The 26,419-nt window shown below is 45.2% G+C and overlaps 1 protein-coding gene across 3 annotated transcripts in view; it reads right to left on the bottom strand.

The window, feature by feature from the left end:
• Window positions 1-26,419, bottom strand: part of CFAP74 (cilia and flagella associated protein 74) — a 2,332,202-nt gene that overhangs the window by 954,618 nt on the left and 1,351,165 nt on the right. For all 3 annotated transcript variants that reach the window (XM_069610170.1, XM_069610172.1, XM_069610171.1), the window contains exon 24: window positions 4,342-4,429. In XM_069610170.1, coding sequence (XP_069466271.1) covers window positions 4,342-4,429 — 88 coding nt within the window. The remainder of the gene's footprint in view (window positions 1-4,341; window positions 4,430-26,419) is intronic.

Here is a 26,419-nt window from a genome sequence, read left to right on the forward strand (position 1 = left end):
TCTCCCGCGGCAAGATCTCCATGAGGGATTTCCTCCCCCGGCAGCCTTCTGAATTCCAAAGCCGGGATCACCTGAATCCAGCGTTCTCCTTTCCCGCGGTAATCTGTTCCCCGCGAGAGCCCACAGCAGCTGCATCAAGAATTGGGAACGTGTCTATCAGCGTTCGCCTGTCCAGCAATTTTCTCTTCACCGCTGGTGAGGTCCTGTGAACAGTATTCTTCACTGATTAAGGAACGTGTTCCCAGCAGTGTCCCTACTTTCTATGGAGACGTGAAGGTCTTCATCCACTCGCCAGAAAGACTTTCAAGTAAGCACTATCAAGCTATGTCTATCTGCTATTCATAATTATTATCAACATCATTTGGGTTATATTCATTAATTTAGTTGGACGTTAAAATACAGAAGTTTCTAGGGCCTATTGGAACTGCCTCCTCAGAAGAATGGAGTATTTAATTTCCTCATGAACATTGATTTCGGATACATTGTTCACAGAACTTTGGGACGCTAACCAGGTGTGCACCAACCGGCTCTAGCGTGACCCTCGTGCCATTCGAGAGTAGTTTCCCTACTAAACTTCCCTCCTCCTAGTTGTTGCTCCCGGATTGGATTTATTTTGTTCTACAGTCCTGCAGTTCTTCCACTACAGGTTAGTGTGGGGTATACATGGGCATATAGTATACCTACATCCTTAAACAAATACTTATAGGTCTTTTATTTTTACAGGTTGGTGTTTGTTCTCGTTTGGCCCTTTCCATTGATCATTCACTCTATCTGTATACATATTAGACAGAATGCTTTATCAATTGGAAGGTCTCTTATTGATCTTCTAGCCGTCTTTCTGGTATTCCTACACGGTGGAACACGGGATAACATCAGGCTCATCACGTATCCTTTATTAAGGTCTGAAGTGACCCATTGTATCCTTTACGAATATCCTGAGTTTGATTTATATCTGAGGGTGATCTTGCATAACCCAGACTCTGTTTATGACACTAGCTTTGTGTCCACGGCACCCTCACACCGAATTTCGTACACTTGGCATTCCCAGGTCTGAAGTGAGACGAGTGCGCCCGGACCGGAGGAAACGCAGTTACCGTGTTTGCCCTGCTGCGGCAACATCCTTTGCAAGTCCGCTGCATTGGTGACCCTCTTGCCCCTGAGGCCTTCTGCAGTGAAACTGGGGCGATTCATCCACCCGGAGCGGAGAAATCGCCACTGTCCCGTTTGGTAATCCTCGCTGGAACTCAGGAACTAAAAGGTGCTAGACGTCGTTTTTGCCGCCGTCAAACCTGCAACCAAATTGGACTAACCTGCTGAAGTTTGGGTCTCCTTGCCTCAGGGACCGGTGAATAATCTTTACCCCAACTGGTGGCCCCTATCGCCAGAGCCCAACTTTACGCACGAGTGGCCCCTGGGGGCCCTCTCCTGTCCACTGCTATTGCGAAATAGCGACTCCATCCGAACTCTCAAACTGCCTCTGCAGGTCCTTCTTGAATAGTGGGAACTTATTCTTCATCGCCTTATCCACCTTCCCGAGCTGTTAGAGACCACTAAAGAGACCCTGCTTTGTCCATTGGAACGACTGCGTGCATTAGCACACATGTACTATTGAGCACAAGGCTCCACTCTTCTTAGGGCTTGGACTGCCTCTTAGCTAGGTGAATAACTGATGTTGAATTGGGACTAAAGATTAACCGCACTGCCTGTTTCCTTCCCCTCTAGGTTGTTAACATATTTCATGTAGTCATCCCTTTAGACCCCCCCTGGTCTTGTATATATATTCTATTGAGTGTGATGTATTGGTTTACTTAGTATTACTGTGATTCTTTGCTATAGTCTGTGTTACAAAGGCCTTGTACTAAATGTGTCTATATTTTTAATATAACACCTGTCTGGAGTAATTTGTAAGTGTCCTTGCTCTGTGTGCTCATTGAGGTCCTTCAGTCACCCTCAACCCTCCTGAGACTTAGTCTTGACCGCCTGCCATAGCTACCCTGATTGGTCTGGCTTGTCCAGAGGTTACCCTGTTCCAAGAAACTAGGTTGGCCTTCTGAATCTCTGCCCCTCCTGGACAGAGTTCAGAAATCCTTCTTAACAACACTCCAGCCCCCATCACCCGTGACACCTCCCTGCAGGCAGCCCCCTACACATGGGACACCGCACCTACCATTACCTGTGACCCCACTCTGCAGGCAGACCCCTCCACATGGGATACCCCAGCCCACTTCACCCATAACCCCACCCTGCAGGCAGCCCCCTCCACATGGAACACCCCAGCCCCCATCACCCATAACCCCACCCTGCAGGCTGCCCCCTCCACATGGGACACCCCCACCTCCGCCCCCATCACCTGTGACGCCACCCTGCAGGCAGCCCCTCCACATGGGATGCCCCCACCCCATCACCCATCACCTGTGATGCTACCCTGCAGGCAGCCCCTCCACATGGGATACCCCCACCCCAGCCCCCATCACTGGTGACGCCATCCTGCAGGAAGCCCCCTTCACATGGGATACCCCAGCCCCCGTCAACCATGACACCGTAACCATTCACGATAGAGCACTAAAGCATGCACATATACACCATCAAAATACAGAAGCAGTGTATACAATAGATGAACCTGTACATTGAGAAGATACTGTCATGTTTAGTGCCACACAGATAACAGCCATCTATTATTTATATCGTGCTTTTGACACTTATCAAAGAACATGTGTATGCAAAATTATTACCCAGCCAAAATAGATACAGAGGAAACGGTCTTATATGTACATTTTATGATGGCTATATGTGTTCAATGTTTTATTGATTTTATTTATGTAAGATGCAAAATTTATAGAACCAAATGCATGAAATAAATTATACCCACACTGATTACTTTTACTGTACGATAATGTTGTTAACCCAGTATCACCATCTCCAAACAACTGTGCTCATAGCAGTGCCTCAGTCATTTATAATGCTGGCCACTAGGTGTCTGTTTCGTATCGACCTCTTCTGTATCATTCCAAAGGACCCAATGCTCTGATCTCCTGAACAGCTGTAATTTGATCGCTTTAGCTTTTGTGTAGTCATGGGACAAACATTTGTCATGCACTGCCATAATGGTACCACCTGGCCATGAGATGCTAACAGCTGGAAAATGGTGTGAGTACCTAGGCATATGACAGTAGTGGAACATGACTACTTTTTACCTATACACAAGCCAAAACTGTTGGCTTTGCCATGCATGTTTTTAACAGGCTTTCAGAGCAAGGAATTGCATACTACTTATAAATCAAGTGGCTGAAGACACACTTGTTTAGGACATGTCTATTTCAGCAGCATTTGCAACTGAAATCAAATTATGTTTAAAAATACCGTTTGTGAAGAACACTTGCAGTCCAAAGTTTGATGTTACTGATTCATAAATCTAGCTCAAAGAGATCCTAGGAGTCTATGTTTTGGGTAAGGTGGGGCCAGTATCGAGTGGGAATGGCCGTAAGGATTATCATGCAGTTAATTGGTGGGAAAACTGAAGAACACCAATAAACTGTGTGTCCCACATTAGATCCAATCTCCTTCGTAGCTATACTCCAGAGCTGTTTTATCGGCCCATAGGTAGCGCTTTCAGGCCACCTAATAGCCAAAACTCAAAAGCGAAAACTACCAAATTCCAAGTGTCGCCAGGTAAAATACAGGGGTCCTGGGGGGGGGGGCTTAGGCAGTAGGCGAGAAAGCGAGGTTAAGTGTACACAAAAGAAAACTGGTAGAACAGCCTAACTAATCGCAGAAATTAAATTACATTCCCATGTGAGAATAAAGAAAGGCAGTGGACTACTTATAATTCATCTGAGTTCGGGGACTGCAACCAAAGTCTGGTTATTAATAAAGCTGCACTCATAGCAAACTCACAGGGATCGATTATAGCAAGACGTTCACTACACTGGCAACTGGATCATAAACGGCTGGGGAGCAGACCACAGTAAATAAACCCATTGCAGGCATCGCAATGACGACGACGACCTGGGGAAATAAACAAGAGGAGCAAAGGCCTATTGTTGAAGACCAGAACTAAGAGCTGTACTTATCTGTATGAGGAGCAGCTTTCAAAAGAAGGGTTTCCATGTAGCTGCTGCGTTTTACAGTTCTGAAACTTTGTGATGTCATGTCATTATGTAACTGCTGGCCATTTATTAAAGGAGAAGGGTACCATAATTCTGCTACAGAGCCGGTGCACTAATGTGCATGGCAAGTTACTTCCCCTGTCGAATACAGATTCAAGATGTTGTGACCCTGTATCAATCAATCAGAGACACTCTTGCAATTTACACACCGCCAAATGAGAAAAACGCTGCTCACCTGATCCGCCACAGAAATGACCATGGGAAGTTCAAGGACCCCAGTTTCTTTATCGAAATATGTCCCTGCTTCATCTGCAATAGAGGGCCTGAAAGACAAATCACGCAGGTCTACATCTGGGCAGACAATGCAAAGGCCTTGACAGCATGTAAGCATGGTGAGACCAGGACTAACAGTTTAGTGCACAGGATGACCAAGCAGGAAGGGACTAATCCACAAATGAGTGCATGATTAAACGTGTCCACGGGGAGTCACACAGGCATTTTCAAAGAAGGGTGCAATGGAAATAGTATAGCACAAGCAAAAAGCAGGTGGTTCCCTCCCACAAGAGCTTGTATTCACAGACCAGATACCCTTGTAGGGGTCCCCAGGTAAACTTCCTTCTCCCTTGGTGGTAAGAAAGGTATGCCAATGACTGCTCCCTCTATGGGCAGGGCATTGCTAAGAGTTTGAAGGAGGGACCACCCTCCTCCTGGCCATTGTTGAGGGTCTGGTGATACATCTGCTTGCTTAATGGAAATTAAGAAGTGTCTGGAGATAAAGTTTGCCTCCACTTAATGGATATTGTAGCGCCTGTGTGAGTCTGCTACCACCTAGATAACTCGAGAATAGGACTTTAGGTATTACACTGCAATGAGCAGTATTTCAGAATACCGGCAGGTAGTGCACTTGTGCATTAAGCAGCTAAGGGCTCATACCAATCATAGAAATTATTACAATATTTTAATGTATAGCATAAACGTTCTCTTAACTTGCGCACTACATTGGATTATGTCTCCGTGAATTTAGTGTTTTAATATTCATTTTGCGTCATTTTTAGATTGATATAATATATCCTTCTTGGTCTTCCTTCGTACCATCACAAACTGTGATTGTGAATATATCTGATTTTGGACTCCAATTGCTTTCCCAAGATGGACACTTATGCATATTTACAGACGGATATGAGCCTTTTGTTTAATACATGGCGATAGTAGCTTGGACATTTTCATTGCAACATATATTAAAATATTTGAATCATTTTGAATGGTGTGAGCCTTTAGTGGCTTGATACAAAAGTGCACTACATTCCGGTATTATTATATAACACACATTACAGTCTTATACTAGATTAAACTTTTAGAGTCCTCAAGGTGGTAGCATCATATGATTTTCTATTTAATTGAATACTTTCCTAATTTCGTTAAAATTATTCTAGTACGGTCATCACCCACACTCAATACATTTATCTGTTCAACAATAGTTTTTACAAAGAATAATTTTTTTTTAAAAAAACACATTTTTTAATAATAAAATATACAAATATGAATAAGGAATACATTGTAAGATCACAGGCGCGTCTGAGGAAGAGTCATACAAACATGCAAATGGTTGACACCTTTCTACCCATTTCTCATCATGATGCTCCATGATTGCCAAATTAAATAAACCACTACGAACACAACCTTTCTCATTAACTGAGCAAGAGGCCCACTCCATTGCTTCACGAATGCACCTGATCCCAGTCTTTTTTAGCAACAGTTTCAGCCATTTTTTCCTATGAGCAGAGTAATGTGGCCATAAAAAAGGAAATGTACTGTTGTCTACCTTAATGTTCCTCATGCACAACACAAGTCGCTCACATTATATCCCTTTCACGTCCCACCTTTTCTACCAAAGGCTATGAGCCAAGACGAAATCTAATATAAAAAGCAATCCTATTGGGATTTTTGGTTTTATCCAGATACTTTTCCCTACCCGTACAGTTGCTAACCTTTAGATTACGAGCAATTCTAGCGATTTCAACTGCTTTTTCTAACAGTTTCATGTCCATGCTCTCCCATTACATTTCCTTCAGGTAGCTCAGGTCTCGCTTTGTAATGTTAGTTGGCTAGCCCCAAAGATTACAAAGGACCAAAGCTTCTAATCCTGTCCTAATTGATCTAAACCAAATAAGATTTTCTGAACCTGGATATGCACAAAGTTTTGTAAGGTCGATTCACCCAAATCCTTATCCAGAACATCAGAGGATTTAACACCAACTCTTCAGAGATGGGTCTTTTACCTAGCTCTTTCTGGGTCAGGACGGTTGATGTCGCAGATGGAATCCTTAATAATGATTTAGAAAATATGATCTCATCTCCCTGTAATATGAGCAAATTTGCATGGCCACAACATTCACTACCATATAGTGCTGCAGCTTTGGCTTTGGTTCGATGGGCTTCTAGCATGGCACCAGTAAAACGACTACCAAAGCGGTGCAAATAACGGAGTTTCCCTCCTGCCACCTGTTTTAGAATCAGTGTACTTTTCTCCAACTGAGGCTTCTATGATCGATTACAGGCAAATCTAATACCCAAGTAATCAAATGATTTAATTTGATCGAGGGCGGACTATCTTAAAGTGGATTATTTTTTGTTTGCCTATGATCATTGTCTGCCTGTGTCGCGCCTAGAAATTCTTGTGTACAGGCGCGTTATAAATGACATCATATCATATCATAATTATATCTTAGTTTTGGCCCCATTAATAGTTAAAATATTTTTGGTGGCAACATTCTTTGAAACCCTTCATTAGTAGCTTCAGACCATTCTCTGGTTGAGAGAGAAATACTTAATTCCACAGCCTGCAAGTGAACATTGTTGACATTCCAGATATGGAGCTGCCATCCTATTGGCATCTGTGAAGCCTTTCTTCATCCTTACAAGGATGAGGTGGAGGGTAGAAAGATGGCAAAACAATCTTTTGTGCAAGGTGAAACTCCAAAACCACATTCGGTTGAAAAGAAGGACAAACTCCCAAACGACTTTATCCTTATGGAAGATAGTGAATGGCGGTTTGGACGACAGAGCCTGGAGCTCGGTAACTTGCAAGCAGAGGTAACAGCTATTAAAAACACAGTTTTTAACGAAAGCATCCTAAGAGGACACAAATGAAGAGGAATTGAAAGGAGTACCCATCAAGTAACTCAAAACCAAATTGACGTACCAAACCAGAACAATAAAAGGAACTGGCTGGAAGATATAAGTTAACCCCTTCAGGAATTGGAAGACAAAAGGGAGTTTGAAATAGAATCTCTGCTCCGGCAAACACTTGAAATTCGACAGCCCATCCAGATAGCCCTTTGCTGTAGAAACGTGAAGCCTCTGATGTGTCCGATGCAAAAGAAAAGATAACCCTGATGGTGTGTCACAAGTGAATGGGTCTATTTTCTTGTTTCTGTACCAACGTCAAAACGCATTCCTTCTGGCAGAAAGTAATAGCTCCATTACAGCTCCTGGAAGGTCCCAATGTCTGTATCTCACCCTCTCATAAACCAGGCGTGAAGGTACAGGGTTCTGATCTCTGGGTGGAGAATGTAACCTCCTTCCTGATTGAGAAAATCCTCTCTCTGAGAAAGACAAACTGGAGGGCAAATGGACATATCCAGAAGCTCCAGTCCTGGCCCAATTCGGAGCAAACAGAATCATGGACTTTCTGAACATTCTCATCCTCCTGAGAATATGAGGAATGACAGTGACAGGTGGAAACGCATACAGAATTGGAAACTCCCATTCCACTATGAACGCATCCCGCAGAGCTCCTCTCTGAGGTAATTTCCTGGAGCAGAACAGGACGCATTTCTGTTGACACTGGATGTGAACAGGTGCACTTGAGGGGTCCCCCCAAGGGCAAAGATCTCTAAATGGACTTCCTGAGCTGACTCCCACTTTGTGGAGAATGTGCTCTGCATGCTCAGAGCTGTGTTCTCTTCTCAAACTAAGTGAATGGCTGACACAGAGACTCCTTCTTGCGTTGCCCAAAACCAGAGCTCCATTGCCTCTGCACATTGGTAGTGACCCTACACCACCTCTCTTGTTGAGGTAATGCATAGCCACTGTGTTGTTCGTCCTTATCAGGGCATTCATTCCCCATACAGATAGCAGATGGGCCATCAGCACTAGTCTGATTGCCTTCAGCTCTAAAAGGGTGATGTGTAGTTTGGATTCGATGGACACCAATGACCACAGATTGTCAGATTGTTGACATGTGCTCCCCAAACTGTGAGGAAGGCATCCGTCACTACTGTTATCTCTGGCTATGGTTTCCAAAAGGTTTCTCCCTTCAACACGTTGACCTCGCAGGCCCACCACAGGAGATACTGTGCGACCATGCTTGGGACCTGAGGCAGACCTGTCATCCTGCCAGAGAACTGAGACCACTGCGATCTGAGGACCTATTGCACCATAAAAATGCAGGATGCCATAAGACCAAGCAATCTTAGAAAATCAAAGGCCGGTAGACATTGGACACCTTGAAATGTGCTTACCAGAGTCCTTACCTCAGGTGGCAAAGCTTTCCCCAAGGAGGAGTCCAGGACAACTCCAACGAATTGAAGCTTCTGGGAAGGTGTTATGTGCAAATTCTTGAAATCGAGGGAGAAGCCTAGTCTGTGGAGGGAGTGGCAGGTGATTTTGAAAACTGATTGTGAGAACTGCCAATGACAAACCTCAGGTACTTCTTCTGCATGCGAAGTATGGGCGCATGAAAGTCAGCATCCTGGAGATTCCATGACACCATCCAATCCTGGAGCTGAAGGGTCTAAAGGATCGGCAAAAGAGTAACCATCTTGAACTTGTCATTCCTGAGGAAGTTATTCAAACATCTCAAGTCCAAGGTGGGTCGCAATCTCCCATACTTTTTGGGGATCAGAAAATAAGGTGAGTACCAGCCTTGATTCCTCTCTGCCACAGGTACTAATTTGATTGCACGTTTCTTTAGCAGGGTTACAATTTCCTGTAAGAGGAGGGGATCTGGATCCTTTGACGACTGGCCTCTTGGGGGACAGTCTGGAGGCTTTTTTAGAAAAGGAAGGCCATAACCATGAGCAACTGTTTGCAGTGCCGATTCATCGGAAACAATAATTCACCATTCTTCCAGATGCTCTGACAACCTGCCCTCTACCACATTCCTGTGGATTAAGGTCTCAAAGTGTTTTTGGTGCCGCAGAAGGCTAAGAGGCAGAGGGTGTTGAAGCGATCCTACCGCTGTCCCCTCTGTCCTCTTTGAGTAGAACTGTCCTCATGATCTTCAATGGATGAGTAAAACCGAAAGGACTGACCCCTCCAGGCCTTAGGAGTCAACCGGTTCTACTAAGGCTGATGAATTGCAGCACTCAAATACTTAGCAGCAGCCTTTGAAGACTGCAGTTTTTCTAAACTCTCATCCGCCTAAGAGCGGAAAAGCTGAGAACTCTCAAAGGCCATAACCAAAAGCCTAGCTTGAACATCAGGTGTGAAGCCTGATTTACGCAGCCATGCAAACCTTCTTGTCAAAGTGCACATGCGCGACTGACTCAATCTGCAGTTTCTAATCCAGACTGCAAGGATTGGCATATGGCTTCTTTGCCATTTTTCCATGATATTCAGAAAACGTTCTCTTTCCTTCCCCTTGGGGGTGTGCTCAGCAGCCATTGCCACAACTTCCCAAAGAGTATGAGAAAATGTAGCAAGGGCACAAGTGGCATTAACTGCTTTCAATGCCATGCTCCCTAACAAGAACACTATCTTCCCCAGGGTATCACATTTTTTATCATCCCTGTCCGGTGGAATCGTGGAATATATGCAGCTCCCTTGGAAGTTGAAGTAGCCGCTTGAACTTCCAAACCCTCCGGACTTGGATGTTTGGAAAGAAACTCAGAATCCATAGAGGAAGGTCTACACGTATTGGTGAAGTCTTTATTGACAGCTGGAGTAGAATCCGGCTTCTTCCAGTTGTCCAGAAATCTATTTCTTAATGCTGTGTGAAAAGGAAGAATAGGATTCTTTGCAGCACCCTTGTCAAGGATGCTTGTTAAGTCATACTGCTCAAATTCCACAGCAGCTCTACCCCAGCCAAGGTACAAAATAACCTTTGACATGACTGGCCTGTATAAAACACCAGCATGCCCAGACCCTTTGGTGAACCAAACTCCACTTTTGGTGAAGTGTCCAGGCCACTGCATCCTTAAGGGTGTCCACCAGTTCTCTCATTCTCGATTCCTCTGAGATTAGCTCTTCGGAACATTAGAGGTGTCGCATTCTAGCCCAAACAGAGGACATTGCTCCTCCTCCTCCTCCACATCTTTATAAATGGAGCTCATGGACTTTTTTTTGTCAGAGGCTTAAGAAGTTTGACGAGTTTGATGAGGATGTTGATGGTTTCGACAATATCGACTTTGACGTCGAAGGGCTTGATGCAGATACCTCAACAGAGCAGAAAAAGCAGGTATTGGCTTTGATGTCACTCGAGATGTCAAGACCTTTGACTCCACTCGAAGAATCTTTGAGATCTTTCTGTACAGGCTCTTAGGGGCGTGAACAGAAGATTTCAATGACGCCCTGTCGGCCTCCCGAGGCGAAATGGTGTCGGAAGCCTTTTTTGATTTAACAGAAGGGGTAGAGGCTGCCGGCTTCATGAATACCTCGAACATTTTCAGTCTAAATGCCTCTAACTCGGCTTTTGAAGCCGTTCTACTCAGGAAACATACCCTCTTCTTATCAGACAAGGAGTCCGAAGAAGACAACTGTGATCAACGGTGTCTCTTTTTGTATTTCCTCGAGGACATTGACGAAGAGTGCCGAGACCTTGACCTAGAGTGCTTTGCATGTTTACCGCGCTTCTTGGTCCTGCGAGGTGAAACCTCTCTCAACCTCTTGTCCTCCGATGATCGCATCTTCGATTGGGTGACAGAAGAGGATTTTGGTGAAGGCCTATCCAGGGCGAGTTTCCCCTTCCTCTCCTTCAAGGCCTTAACCATCATCGACTGACACAAGCCACAGTTGTCAACCTTATGGCTTGTTCCCAAGCACCAGAGACATATCCTGTGCGAGGCTGTGATTGATATTTTAGACACGCAATCCAAACATTCCTTAAACCCGGTTTTCAGGGTAGACATTGCAGAGTAACTCGATAACGCAATAGAAAAACCATCAAGGCGAGTGAACTGGTTTCGAAGCTAGCTGTGTGGAAAAACAGGACTGAGGCTACAGGTGCAGTGTGTGCCATTTATGCTGTGAAAAGTTTTCAGAAGCGGCAAGCAGGATATTGGAGTATATCAAAGATGAGAATACGTGGGAGGACACAATCCATTAGAAAGTTGTGTTTTAATAGAGCGGACTAACGAAGAAATCGGGTGGTGGGGTTAGAAAGCCTTAGACTACAATGTAAGAGAGATAAAGGGCATGACTCTCCATCATGTCATGATCTAGAAAGCAGCACAGAAAACGTACATGTTTTCACCCAATACTATGGCAATTAAGTTCAAAAAGTGATTTTGGCAAGTAGATGACAGCACAACCTGACCTTCATAGCCCAAACTGGATGGGGAAAGGAAAATAGGCCTCAACTAAATGTGCTTGTCTTCAGGGACATGAAAAGAAAGAGGTATAAAAATGATATCTGTTCCCAAAGGTTGGGGGCCATCTGAAGTTGGAAGGTCCGTCAATACGAATATGATTTTGCAAAAATACAGCTCTCATTTGTGCATCTCAGCCAGACAATCTCTGAAAGGTCCTAATCTTGGCTTGTCAGGTCTAGATATTCTCCCCTTGAGCCATGGGTTGCCCTCCTGGTACAATATTAGCTTTCAATGAACTCCTACTAGCAAGATTTTCTTCCCCCTTTCTTAGGGACAAGCTATGATATGATTACCCTCTAGCCAGAGGTTGCCCCCCCTTGGATCATGTGTAAAGATTCTTCTCCCTGGTCAAACCTTTGCATCAAGTGGCACAAATGGCTAAAGGGCTTGGCTGGCCCACCCAGTAGCAACTTGTTGGGTCAATGTCTACAATCTCTACAAAGGTTACTGCTTGTCAGCTTTAACCCCTTCTCTCGCCAGTCTAACTCCTGGTCTATGGCCCAAGGTGTATACACATATGCAGAGATTTGAGCTCTTTTATAGCACTCTTGAATAATTTAATTATATAATAAAGTTTGGAATGGTTATTCCGGGGTCTTGGTCCCAGGATGCAATTGGTTATTCCCCTTTTCTGCTCATTTTTGATTAAGCACTTTCCCGCTGTGCTAAGGCTTACCACCCGTAGCTCATCCCAATTTCCCTGCTGGTAACTGAACTGAATTAATGTTAAGATGGTGGCCGATGGTTTAAAAAGTCTGTCTGCAATTTTTAAGTAAAGCCAAAGAGAGAGAGAAAGAGAGAGAGTGTGTGCGTGCGTGCGTGCGTGCGTGGTGAGCTGGCGCAGAAGACAATGCTAGGCTTGCAAGTGTGAGTGCTGAAGTCTGCGCTAGCTGCAGCAATTCTCCATAACGTTTCGTTACAAGAGAGAATGTATGTAAAACAAAGCACTTAGGTGGAAGTTGGTATAGGCAGTGAGGAAAAGGGCCTATTTTCCTGGGATGATAACTCTTCAAGCTAGAGTCTTTGCACAGTATCTATATTTGGAAGCATGGAACAAGAGGGACTGGGTCTCTGGACAGTTTCCCATGTACCGCCCCCAGGTGGCACACTGCATAGCTTTAAAAAGAGTATTAAATCATCTAAAGTTCTAGTACAATGTACAAAAATATATATCAAACAGCTATATAAAAAGTGCATACTGTGTTAAAGTGCTAGTTTCAGATATTTGGCTGCTGCAAAAAGTCACAAGGAAATGAATCACATTATTCTTAGAAATTAATCTGGGCATGCCGTATAGGATGCCCCAAGCGAGTGAAGGGGATCACTCCGATGGGGAACCACCGGTTGCCCTGACCAGACTAAATGTGTAGACAATAGGATGTATATCAATAACACAATCTGAACAGCGTTGGTAATCTAGAAAGAGAAAAAATAATTCCAATGATCAATTTAAGAGCAGATAAGAAACTAGGAAAAAAAATGTATATCGATTCCAAAAGAAGAAACAGTAAAACACACACACTAAAATCTAGCTATGGGATGCTGTATGTATTTTTAGCAAAAAATAAGGCACACACTAGACTAAATTCAAGCCATCCTCCAGAAAGAATATATTCAACTAGCATGTTTATTAAGGCAAACACATATTAAACATATGACATCCATTACCCACCCCCATTCAACATTGGGTATACCAGAGAGGAAGTATATTACAAACAATGTGCAACAGTTTCGGCAATGCAAATTTGAAAGAAATACATTTTGGTTGTGGTAAATTGATTGCTGTGTTAAACATTGCATACCCAATAATTGTCTTTCTGCGGCTTGCATCTGATTAGAATCACATGCTTTGCATAGACCACTATCTAGTGGTTGGCTTGGATTATTACGTCTTCTTGTTTTGTCACACGGGCGTTCTTGTCACAGTATCCCTATTTTAATTGAACATGGACCCATGAACCATCACATGGCAATGGCCCCAGATTGTTTGTTTTTCAGACATGGCACATTTATCTACTACACCAGTATAGCTGTTGGTACTGAGCCTTTGCTTACAAGTGGTGACGATGGGCTAGCACTTGATCCTATACAGACACAAGGAGCAAAAAGGTGATCACTGGGTAAATAATGTTCGTCTTCTGAGCTGTGTCAATCTTGTGACTCCTCTTAGATTCACATGCTTTGCAAATATTAGCAAGCGGTACTGGGTGAAGTTTCCAGGTGAGCTGAAGGAAAAGTTGAGAACAAATGCTTTATAACTGCTTATCCCACCCATGAATCTGCTCTTGTCAATCTGTCCACATAGCAATGTTATGTAAATATGTGTACAAAACTCATGCGGCTGCCTTAGAAATTGCATCTAATTGTACATCTGCATTGCCATCTGGCAATGAAGGAAAGAGTGGCCCTGGTGCTGTGTGTAGAGTTTAGTTTAGATGGGTGCTTTGGTTACTGGAACACCCTCTCCTCCTGTTGCTATTAAAACAAAGAACTGGTCCGTTTTACTCAGTTGTATAGCTCTGTTAAGATAGTAAAAGGAAGCTCTTTGAATGTAAAGTGTAAGGAGTGCCCTTTCTCCTCTATTCTGTGGATTTCAGAAGAAGGCTGGCAACTCCACTGTCAGATTGACATGGAATGCTGACATATACTTTCGTAAGTTCTTAAAACCAACTTATGTTTGTGTATTGAGACCCAGGGTTCTGATATCGACAAAGCCTGCAGTTCGCTTATTCTCCTCATTAAAGTAACTGCTAAGAAGAAGACAACTTTGTATGCACATTCCTTTAAAGGAGCTTCATGCAATGACTCAAAAAGAGGGCCCATTTCATTTATGAAAGGCAGACTCCACAGGAATCCATTGTAAACGCTACCTGCCATGCATAAATGGGAGGCAGCATTTACTTTATTTGCACGATGGAGTGGAAAAGAGTGGTGTACAAGCGCATAAACCATTTTTTTACCCTCCCCTTTTGCACTCTGCCGTGCAAATTAATATCATTCGGCAGTGGGGGCTGTGAGAAACCCGAGGCATTTCTCCCAGGCTGTTCCAGGGTATCCTTTGTTCAGGTGGCCAGTGGAGGGCCATCGCTCTCAGATCCCAACCCTGGGTGTGGACAAGCGAGGGAGGACCTGGGCAGGGGGCCCTCTGGGACAATGGGAGACACGCCCTCGGGCGAGGCATGGTACTCCTCCCATGCCGATAAACCCCTACCCGACATTCCCTCAGTTGTCTTGGCATATTGTCAGCAGAGTCTGAGCATACCCCAGTACCTGTCTGTAAGAAAAAGGAGAAAACGACCAGGGAAATTAAAACCCAATGGAATATCCATTTACCGCTCACAATACATTTACCCCTTAATCCTGACAAAAACCTACATGGTTTTTCCATGATCTTCAGGAAAACCTACAACTCCCACAATCCCTACTTCCATTCTAGAAGCCCAACTACTGGGACAAAGAAGAGGTAGATGGGAGTCATGAGGATTACCCATAGGAATCAATGGGCAATGGATTCCTATGGGCAGTCTCCATGTTGTCCCGATAATGAGGTGAGGCAGTGAAGGACAACTACTCCCACCTGACTCCAATTAACTCTTTCAAAGAGTATAAAATGTCAGACACCCAGGCACACTCTGAGTGAGCTGGGGATGCTGAAGGAACCGTGATGACCAGAAGGAGAAGGAGAAGGAGAAGGAGTCAGCAGCTGGGAGAACCTTGGGAAGCCAGAAGGGTGGACAGACTGCCAAGGCACTGAAGCCTGTGAGTACAAAGGGGGCTACAGTGTGGCAGTGGAGCCATGCCCCATGGAACCAAAACTCCAGCAAAACTTTTCTGGTAGTGTTTACATCAGTGCTTGCTCCTTGGGTAAGTTCCAGAAATCCAGGTAGCTGGGGGTCAGGTGCTGAGTCCCTGACCTCAAGTGAATCCACATTGAGAACCTGCTAACACCTCATCACTGAGGGTAAAAGATGGAGACCCTGTGACTCGAGGGAAGCTAAGGCGGGATACCCTGTTGTGCCAAGAGCTTTGTATAAATCCCAAAAGTGCCTGTAACTGGCGAAGTGGGAACAAAACCTTGAATGTTCATTCCAGGACTTGTAGTCCAAAAGAGCAAAGCTGTGAGACAGAGTGGTTCGGCGCCACGTGTGTGCCCAATCGAAGGTCTCTGCAATGTACCCAGCTGAGAAGTGACAGAAGTTAAATTTAAAGAGTTGTAAAGAATTGTAAATCGAAGTGGTCCTGCAATGGGTCAAGCAAAATCCCATGCACAGTCGAAGTTCTTCAATTCTGGTGTGAAAAGGGATCTAACTCCGAAAGAGGGGGGTCCATGGTCCGAGCCCAGATGAGGGAGGCCAAATTGTGAATTCTGAACATTGTAGAAGAGGTATATGAACTTATGAAAGTGAGAATCTTGACAAAGTAAAGCAACTTTTTTGCTTTGTTTGCTACATGAGACCCTCTGCAGTAAGAGACTTTGAATGGCAAAGAGACTTTGGCACAGAAGGTCCTGATACTGAGATATTGAACTGTACGAGTAACAAAAGAAACTACAAGTACCAGCAGTCATTGGTAAAGAAGGTAATACTGTGTATTTTGACAAGTAAAGTGAACTTTTGTTTCAAGGCACCTGTATTCTGACAAAGGAAGTCTGTGTTTGACAAGCAAAGTGAACTTTGTTTCAAGGCAGAGGAAGCATGTGCTTTGACAAGAGACGTTTCTTTTGAGAATCCTTTTTGTTTCATAAAGACGTTGCCAGAGTGGTGTGAGACCAGCTGAACCATTGAACTGTATCCTTGTACCGAGGAAGCCAGAGTGTGCACAACGCTGGAGCGTGCTGCCTTGTCCCGTGCTAAAAGTGTGGGGAAGGGAGGATAACTGCTCAAATGTCCTGACATATTGTTTCTTGAACACTTTTCCTTTTTTGCATACACTACTGACTCACACCATTTTGTATTTAAAAGTAAGGATTGGCAATAGGTTTATTAGGGTTTATAGTGATAATATCGAATACAAAAATGTCGAAAAAAATAATGTAAAAACTATGTTTTTTATTTGAAATGGGGGGTTCCCCCACAACCCCCATTTTTTTGTTTTTACTTTTTTTTACTCACGAACCCCCCCCAAATATATAAATAAAAAAAATAAAGAATTCTATTTTTTGTTTACATTTTTTCCCTCGATATTATGACTGACCCCACAAACACACACACACACACACACACACACACACACAGCAACTTAAAGCAGCCCAGTGTTAGTCTCAAATTCTACATTGGCAAACTAAAATGAGGCTAGCTTTTCTGCTCTTTTTGCTCTCTCTCCCAGTTACCCTGTCCCTGCCCCCTTCCATCTCCCCTTATTCCTTAAAATCCCCTTTCAAGTAAAGAATTAAGCACTAATACCCGATCCGGACGGCCAGATCAGGTGGTAACAGCCCAGGCCCAACTTACAGCACAAGGGCCTTAATGATGGGCCCTGGTACTGTTACTACCCGATCTGGCTTTCCAGATCAGGTGCTACTGCTATTAGCACCCCAGGGTTTCAATCCGGAAACCCGGGGTGCTGACAGCAATGTATTTTCTATGAATGAACGGAATACACTCGTGGTGTTCCGTTAATGCCTACAAAATACTTACCCATGCAGAGCCCCTCTTGCATGGCGGCCAGGGAGCTGGAGCAGTAGCAGCAGTTGCACCAATGCCAAAATAGTATGTTGAGTGTGGTAGAGGAGTGGGGGTGGGGACAGTGACTGGAGGGTGGCCGTGAGATGGTGGTGCGGGAGAGCAGCCTTCAGGTTGCTCAGAATCCAGGCTTGGTTCGTTTCATGGGATTCAGCCACGATCTGAGCAACCTCATTGGTTGGCTCCCCCCAAACTGAGTGCTAATATGATATAAAGCTTCTGGTATGTTTTTCATTTTTTATGTTCATTTTTTGTTAGGTCATAATACTTTTTAATCCCTCTATATTAACAAATGTGCTTTAAAATTCAACATTGGGTTCCATTCTTTCCAAATTGTATTGGAGGATGAAGCACCCACACCCTCCTTAGAGGGGTTGGACATTCTCAATGTGTTAGCTTGCACAGTGGGCTACTTTGAAAATAAATTTCAGTTCCAGTTTTTTTCCTGGTAGACCCATAGGTTCTTCTCTTCAGGGACATTGCAGAGGAGCAACTTGATTGGATCCTAACGTGTACGTAAGACATTAGTGATTGAACAGCAAAAGCCAAGACTCAGACTCCATTGGCACTAGTTTTCAGCACACAGACACTAACGGAAGTGAGGGTACCGTTTCTTAAAAATAACAAATTGATGGGACGTTCAGCAGCATACTCAGTGGTCAATGTAGATCAATGTGACAAGGCCAGTAGCCTGGCCTATTACGAAGGCATGGAAACCCCTCACTGTCATGTTTCTGCATCTCTGCCTCTGGGTGGCACTGTCTGCAGAACTGCAGGGTGTTTTCTACCATCTTCAGAGAAGACCCTAACTCATTGTTTAACATTTCCTTTCACAAATCTGTATATTCGAAAACATTGTCTTCAATTCCCATAATGCACCTTGTGGCAGTTCTCATTCTCTAGTTATTCCTATGCATCAATCAGTCTTGGAACCACAAACCCCAGAAGCTCTAGCGATCAGTGCTGCTTTCACTTTCCCAGGATCAGAGAGGGAAGAGGCAGATTACATTCAGGTGTGCTGCTCCAGGTGCTGCTAATGAGTTTTCTTCAGCACAGGGCAGGTCAGTATTTAAGAAGCTGCCTGCAGGAGCACAGAGCTCTTGTATGGAGTTCACTCCCATCCCTTTGTGCCTTTATCCTCTGAATTCTGCTGTTTCCTGCTGCCAGAACCTGATCCTGTTCTAGTGCCCTGTGCTCCCTGCCTGGCAGCCCAGCTTCTCTGCCTATGCTCCCCTGCCTTCTGCCCTGCGCCTCTGTGCTTCCTGTACTGCAGCCTGCTCCCCTTCTTGCAGTCTCCTGTTCCCTGTCTGCAGCCCCTTGCTCCCTACCACCAATTCTCTTGTTCCATGCTTGCAGTTCCTTGCTCTGTGCCCACAGCCTGAGTTTATTGGCCTTAGCTTCCTAGTTTCCAGTCCAGAGTTTCCTTGTTCTCTAACTACAGTTCCGCCCCTGTTATTCTAGCCTAGAGTTACAGTCCCTTGTAATCCTGTTACATGTGACAGTCCAGTCCTCGTTATCCTAGTACAGAGTTTTAATTTGAATTTTCCTTGTTCCTGGTCTATAGTGCAGTCCGCTTTTCCTTAACTCTGGCCCATAGTTTCTAGTCTTCCGTTCCAGTCTCCTTTACCATTGCACTTAGATTATTTTTTACTTGCTTTTCCATTAATTCCTTGTATCTATCCTGAACCTTGCTTACTTTGACTGCCTGCTCTTCCCTAGATATTTTTGTGACTATTCTTGTCCTCACTCGTGCTTCTGTTATTTCTTTGTTCAGAGTTTGGCTGCTGGGTTTCCCAGCGGGCAATCTCTGCCCCTTCCTTTGTCTCGTTTTACCTGTAGTCTATATTGAATTTAATATAACAGTGTGTTGCATTCTGCTCACTCACAGAACATCTGCTGTAGGTTCCGGTTGGACCCATACCGGCTTGTCTCATATAAGTACACTCCTTATTTGTGCCCTAGGTCCAGACACAGAAGCCATTCTTACTGCCCCTTTCCATGGGCTTGCAGGGTGTGGTGCCTGTAAAAGTAAATTGCACAGAGGCATTGAGCTTCTCTAATATGTGTGGGTAGTCTCTAGTCCAACCTGTGTCTACACCACTAGTGGGATTCCTCATTATTTGTCCAGTGCATGGTTCCTATCCCTTCTTGTTCACCATTGATGTCTGCCTTTTCTTCCTGTTCCATTGTTCTGAATTACCTTGTCTATTCTTCTTTCTTGTTTAGCCTCCTGCCGTATGTGCTTGCCTGTCCCCTTACATCAGCACAGCCACCCCAAACCAACCTGGGTGCCCAGTGCAACCCCTCAGCCAGGGGTGGGAAGCCTGATGCTCTGTAATAATACAGGTTCTAACGCCACCACAATCACTTGACCTGACGAGATGGGCCCTTGCCCAAACTCATCAACCATAGTAAGGAATCTTGGAACAACAATGGACAATACCCTCACTCTTGATCCACAGGTCAAAGCCATCATCAGAAGAGTGTTTCTCCCAGCTGTGCATGCTACACCGCATAGTCGCTTACTTAACATTCACCCACAGGGCCATGACCATAATTTCTCTAATATTATCCAAACTAGACTATGCAAACAGTCTATACCTCGGACTCCTGGATTACCTAATGATGTAACTTCAAAGAGTTCAAAATGCAGCGACAAGACTACTTCTCAGAATGAAACGATTTGCACATATCATGCAGTCATTACGTATTCTCCACCGTCTACCCATAAAAAAAGGGTTCATATCAAAACCTTGTACATTGCCAACTTCCTCCTTCAGAAGTAAGTTTCAGCACTACACTCCTTCCAGAACACACAGGTCCAGCGGTGCTGCACTAGTCCCCAACTTTAACCAGACACGGGAAGGAGGATGCTCTTTTTAAGTTTTAGCTATGAAACTGTGGAACACCCTACTTAAACCTATCTGCCCAGAAGTGAAACACCTGACTTTCAGGAAACAGCTAAAGGCTTGGATTTTCAATCAACCACTTTGAAAGGAATGAAAAATAAAGCAACCGACTAAAAACTGTGCACCAGAAACTTGGGCTAATTTATGACGAGCGATTTTCAAAATTCTTGGCATTATCATCTGTGGGAAACCAATTTGATTCATGAAACCTCTGCTGCATGACAATGGTCCACATTGTAAACTCAGTGAAGTCTACAACCAGAGGCGTTGCTGGGAGGGGGGGCTGACGGGGCTATAGCCCCGGGTCTTTTGTTTGTAGCCTCGGATAGAAGCTGAGGGGTTACAACCAAAAAGGCTAGCTAGCCCCCAGTCCTGACAGTCCCAAAAATAGCAAGCCCTGCATCTTTTTCAGACCTAGCAACACCCCTGCCTACAACCAAGAGCTAGGAAGCAACAACACCCTCACTCCCCACGTCCTCATGCTTCTCCGCCCCCTCACCATCAATTTACCATGCACTACTAAAATCTTGCATCCTTACACCTCCTACACTCCTTCAGACAACTAGGGTACTTAACAGATTCAGACCCTATCCATCTTCTATCAACAACCATGATGTTAATTTATGCACTCCACAATCTGAGGGCTGGCCATATGGCTAACCTGCCCGTTTGGTCCCAACCACAAGCAATAAAGCGACTTTGATATTGGCAAAAACGTAACAGGTACTTCCGACCTGCATCCATCAACACCAGAGGTTTTTGCATCTGTCTTCCTGCTACCTGAGGAACACACACTGCCCTGCTTTCTTACAGAGCCAAGTTCATCGAGGCCAACATTATCGGCAGAAAGGCACGATATAAACCACTTTACATTACATCACCAGGGAGAAATTCTGAGATGGTCCTACCCCTGAAGTGGACGGTGGCAGTTGACAGTGCCCGAGTTCCTTCTTACCCCTAGTGCTAGCAAGATTTTGTGCAGTACGCCTGTGACATTGGCCATACCTCCATTGCAAGATGCTTGCCAGTGTTTTAGGGGCACCCGATCCGAACAAGCAGTGTGACTATTCATTGGATCACGTCACTTCTCCCCAAGGGGGAAGCACTTCCCTGTGAGGCTACAGCAGGAAGCCCCCTACACCATTAACCTAAGGGTGGCAGAGAGCGGGACCTCACAGGGAGAGACTCTCCACAGGGGGACAAGGAATCTTGTTCCATGTTGGAACTCCCTAACCCTCTTGCCCTTGAGACCATGAAACCCATAAAGTCTGCTGAGAAACAATCTAAAAGCACTACTGTATGTTATTACAATACTCCTTCCTTTCTTCCTGTAAGAACTAATACCACCAAGACAGGAAATAATAAAAAAGACATACAGTCTGATCTCAAGTCATCTTCCAAGAGTACTGTGAAGAAGAAGACTGATGGAATTATACAAACTACTCCTTTGCCAAGTACGGGACAGGTGGCCCGGGGAGGCATGAAGAATACACAATAGACACAAACAAAGGGCTATGACACTATGCAGGGGAAGACCCAGCTGAATGACATATAAATGCAGAAAGGACTCAATGAGAGGCGAAGCAGGCATGAATCCTGGCAAACCGGAGAAGTTCGAACCCGGATGCAAGAAGCTACACCGGGGAAGCAAACCTCCAGTTGGGAGGACGAAGACAGCAGGTTGCAGGATTCCTTCGCAGGCCGACACAGAGCACGGCCTGACTGGAAGCTGGGAACCGACTGACTGTGCCATGACTCGGAGGAGGTGGTCTGAACGGACCATTAACTGCGCTGACACTGCCTGGCTGGAGACCCAGCGGAGCCAAAGCATGGCAGTGGGGAGCAGAAAGAGAAGCAAGGATTGCGTTCAGCAGGAACCAAGCAACTCGACACCCCAGGAAGAACCAGTGACGTGCCCCGACCATAGAAAGGTAACAGGAGTCATGGGAGACCCAGTAAGCAATTGGAGAAGGGTGCCGAATGTAAAGAAGACATTAGGAGTAATCTCCCTCGTCTCAGAAATTGTGCCAGAAGTACCAAAGGGAAGAAGATATTGGGAGTAATCTCCCTAGTTTTGCTAGTTGTGTCAAGAGTATCGAATGGAAAGACAGCCACAGGAGTAATTTCCCTTGTCTCTCGAGTTGTGATAAAAGTAACAAGTGTGGAGATTACATTACAAGTGATATTGCTCGTATCAGTTGTTATGTCAAAGACAGTAAAAGAGAAGAACATATCCGGAGTAGTCTCCCTCAACACTCTATGCTCAAGAAGAACACTAAGGCTAGAGAATGCCACGAGAACAATCACCTTTTTCAGAGTGTTACAAGGAACCAAAGACACTATGGGAACAGTTCCCATGTTTTCAATGACAAGAGGAAGTAAAGGAAAGTCAAGGAATAGCTGTGTATTCGAAACAAAAGGAGCATACCTTTAAGAAAGCCCTGAACGAAGCCTGGGAAGAATTGCAAATGTTGATAAAAACTGGTGCAGGAAGTTATCCAAAGATAGCCAATGGCTGAACCAATTGAACAAGGAGAAGAAAGTCATTCTACTGGTTTTCCACATAATTGTTGAATCGGAAACTAAGGCAAAAGGACACCAAACAGCAGCTTGGAAACTGGCCAAGTTTACAAGGAGAAGATATTGAACTGTTGGACCAGGTGAAGGGAATTATTTTCCTGGTATTGTCTACAAGTGCAGAAGTTGAACTATTATCACAGACTAATATATGGCTGACCCCATTGAACCAGGAGAAGGGAGTCATTCTTCTGGAATGATTGAAGTTTATGTCTTTTGTTAGTGGTAGGGCTAGAGTAGACTAGTTTGGACAGAGGATGGACACCGAGTTTGACAACCACCCTGACGACAAACACCCAAGTTATTCTTTAGTTAGGTTGGGAAAACACTTTAGGGATAGGGAAAGATAGGCCTTTTTCATTATTATTTAAATAAAGATTATAGTGAAAATGTCATCCCTTTGTCAGACTCCTTACTCTATCAAGCCACAACAGTTACACTGAAGCATCAGAGGATAAATCCTGATCCAGAGCCCTGCAGAGCACAGACCTGACAAACATCAACCCATGTCTGTTAATGGAGCAGAGAAAAACAAGGCACGCCAACCTGGCGAACTGCCGCTACAAGCTGCGGTGAACAGCAGAAGAGAGGGCACAAGCAACAAACAGGATTCATATGCAGCAAGCAGAGGAACCGCGTGGTACAGCCGGGGGACACTGGCATTCATGCATAGAGACACACAAACTCCCTAGACCACCATGGACAAATGGGGGAACACCACCTTCCCTCCCCATGGAACTTATCTCATGGGCACTTGGAACAGAGCCCCGGAGCACAGACACTTGCCTTCCTGGACCGCTAAGGCCATTCTGTGGTGAACCAGCATGGGTGAGGCTTAGCGCAATACTTCCTGAATTTTCTGTCTTCCCACGTACCCGGGGTGGGGAAGACAGAGCCAGATTGGCAAGGGCAAGAGGCCTAATCCTGGGATGGAGAGGAGAACATAGGGAAGCAAAAGGAAGTAGGAAGTATGGATTATTTGGGTGAGGTCAAAGGTATAAATGGAGGATGACAAAGAGACCAGCAGGAGGGAGGAAGGAATGGCTGTCATGATGCCTACCCCTGGGGAACCAGACCAGGTCCAGCAACCCCGGAAGCAGGCATCAAGTTATTTTGAGCAAGCCCAAAAACCCCTGCTAGGGGCTGTTTGGGTGTGGTCCTGGCGCCTATGGCGCTAGGCTCATATGGAGAGTCAGTCCTGGCGCCATAGGCGCCAGGCTCATAGAGTAGAACTTACATGATGCAGACCATGTTGCAAGCTTACCTAATGCAGACCATGCTGCAGAGCTCCAAGCCAAATGAGGCTTGGAAGGGACTATTTTACCTAGGGACTCTTTTTTACTCGGGTGGGGCTGGGGAGGAATACTTACTTGGAACTACTTTGGAGGCTATTTAAACCACGCCCGAAGAGCAGCACACGCTTCGCGTTATTCTGCATTCAGCAGCGTAACGCTCACCGTGTCTGCAAGCCTGCATCCAGTCTTCTGCCACCCCCGCCTCGAGTCTGCAGCTCCTAGAAAAAGGGAGGAACAGAAGGAGAAGAGGTTAGAATAAGAGCAAAACCTTCGATCCTTACCTGAATTCCGGATCCACTGCGCCTTCGAGCTGGAAGAAAGAAGCATTTTACGCGTGCCGCCTCGCCTGCTGCAGAGTCGTGCTGAACTCACCGGCCTTCGCAGCATCCTCACGATCCATCGCATCCTTCTGCACGTTCCCGCCGCACTCTGGCACCTAAGCGGAACACAAGAACAGCAAAGGTGAGCCAAGGGAATAAACAGAGGCAATAGTAACTACCCCCACAGACTTACCTGATTACCACCGGGGGTACTATTCCTCTTCACGGGTCGGCGCAGTCTCCATTGCATCCTCACCGTACCCCGGCCCCTAAGGGGAACAAAAGGTCAACAAGGTGAGACAAAGGGACAAACAAGGGGAATTCTTCTCACCACAATAAACTTACCTAATTTTACCGCCTGAGGCATTATTCCCCGAACTTCATATTTTCTCTCCACACCTGAATAAGGGAGCAAGAAACAGGTTACATTCTGGCCTTATTTTATTGAACTGTGTAGGATAAGCCAAATCCTTACCTGAACTTCATCAGCTACCACGAGGAACTCTTCGCTGGGGTCAAGCTGCAAACTGCAAGGAATCATACAAGAGTGAAAGTCAGACATGTGAACTCTTACGAACTACATACTTTTCGGAGTCAATATTGTTCTGGAACTCACCAATTCCTTCGAGCCAGTGAAGCAACTGGTTATCAACGCACCCCTGCGCTCAATGCAGGATGGAGAGCTCATCTTTTCAAACCATCAGGTGAGACTATAAGAGGGGACATCAAAGGTGATCTGTGGGGAGAACAGCGGGGGTGGGGGATTTACGCTTAACTCCACGGGTGGTTAATCCCCTTTCTCCATTTGCAGAAGAATATTCCTACGGGCCAAGCAAACGAAGTTAGGAGGGCCAGTCCAGTCCGTCATCTCGGCCCTACGCGTCACATTGGGGGAGACCGCAGCTGTCCAGTACAGATCGACGCCTCTGTGGGAGCCAGGTGAGCTTAACAATGGCAGAATGCAAAGGCGGTTATTGGAGAAGGCAAGGCATTGGCTAGTGAGTGAAAGTGGGACTGCTGTGTTAGTGTGTGTGGTTGTGTGGCAATTGTGGTTAGGAAGATTAGTGTAAGGAGTGGTTGTGAAGTGGATGGTGGTATTGAGTGAAAGGAGGGTATTTGAGTAGTGTCAAGGTGGAGTAGTATTGTGGAGGAGGGAGTAGTAGTGTACCAGAGGGAGTAATGGTGTGGAGGAAGGAGTAGTAGTGTATAGCATAAAGTAGTAGAGCGGAAAGGGAATAGTAGCATGGAGGAGCGATCAGGGTAGGATTGGCCCCTCAGCCTTTCGGCCCGGGCCGGGCCGAAATCGTCCCTGGGGAGTGGGGGATAGTTTCTGGCCCTGCCTGAGCCGGTTTGGAAGAAAAGAAAAGTGAAAAAAAAGATTTTCAGGTTGGGTGATATTGTATGCATATTTGTTCTATAAAAAAGAGCTTAAGCGTAAGTGCTATACAATAACATTATCATTTGGCCTTGGACGTCTGCTTGGATTCACAGTAATTTAGTTAGGAACAATGCAATTTGATGCCACTTCCTGTTTTGTCAATGGGTGAAAGGTTGTGTTTCATCGCTTCCCAGGATGTCACTTTGAGGTGGGGTCAAATGACATCACTTCCGGTCATGTCATCAGAAGTCAATGGTCGTAAGGTGAAGGGTGGGCCACTTTTTTGAGGCGAGGGGTGGGCCACTTTTTTTGGGTGACCGGTCCTATTTCTTGTCCCAGTCCGACCCTGGGAGTGATTAGTAGTGAGCATTAGCGAGGAGAAACTTCAAAGGCTGGTGGTGAGACCTAGAATGAGTGAGAAATATTGGAGGGAAAGAAGATTGACGGGAGGAGCAAGGAGGATTGGGCAGAGTTGAAAAGGAGAGTAGAAGAGAAAGCAGGAGAGGCAGAGTTGAAGGAAGTAGAGGAAGGATTGAATCCAACACAGTATCTAAAAGGCAA

This window comes from Ambystoma mexicanum, chromosome 8 (assembly GCF_040938575.1).
Source record: "Ambystoma mexicanum isolate Mex_15411 chromosome 8, UKY_AmexF1_1, whole genome shotgun sequence".
In the NCBI taxonomy this organism is placed as follows: Eukaryota; Metazoa; Chordata; class Amphibia; order Caudata; family Ambystomatidae; genus Ambystoma; species Ambystoma mexicanum.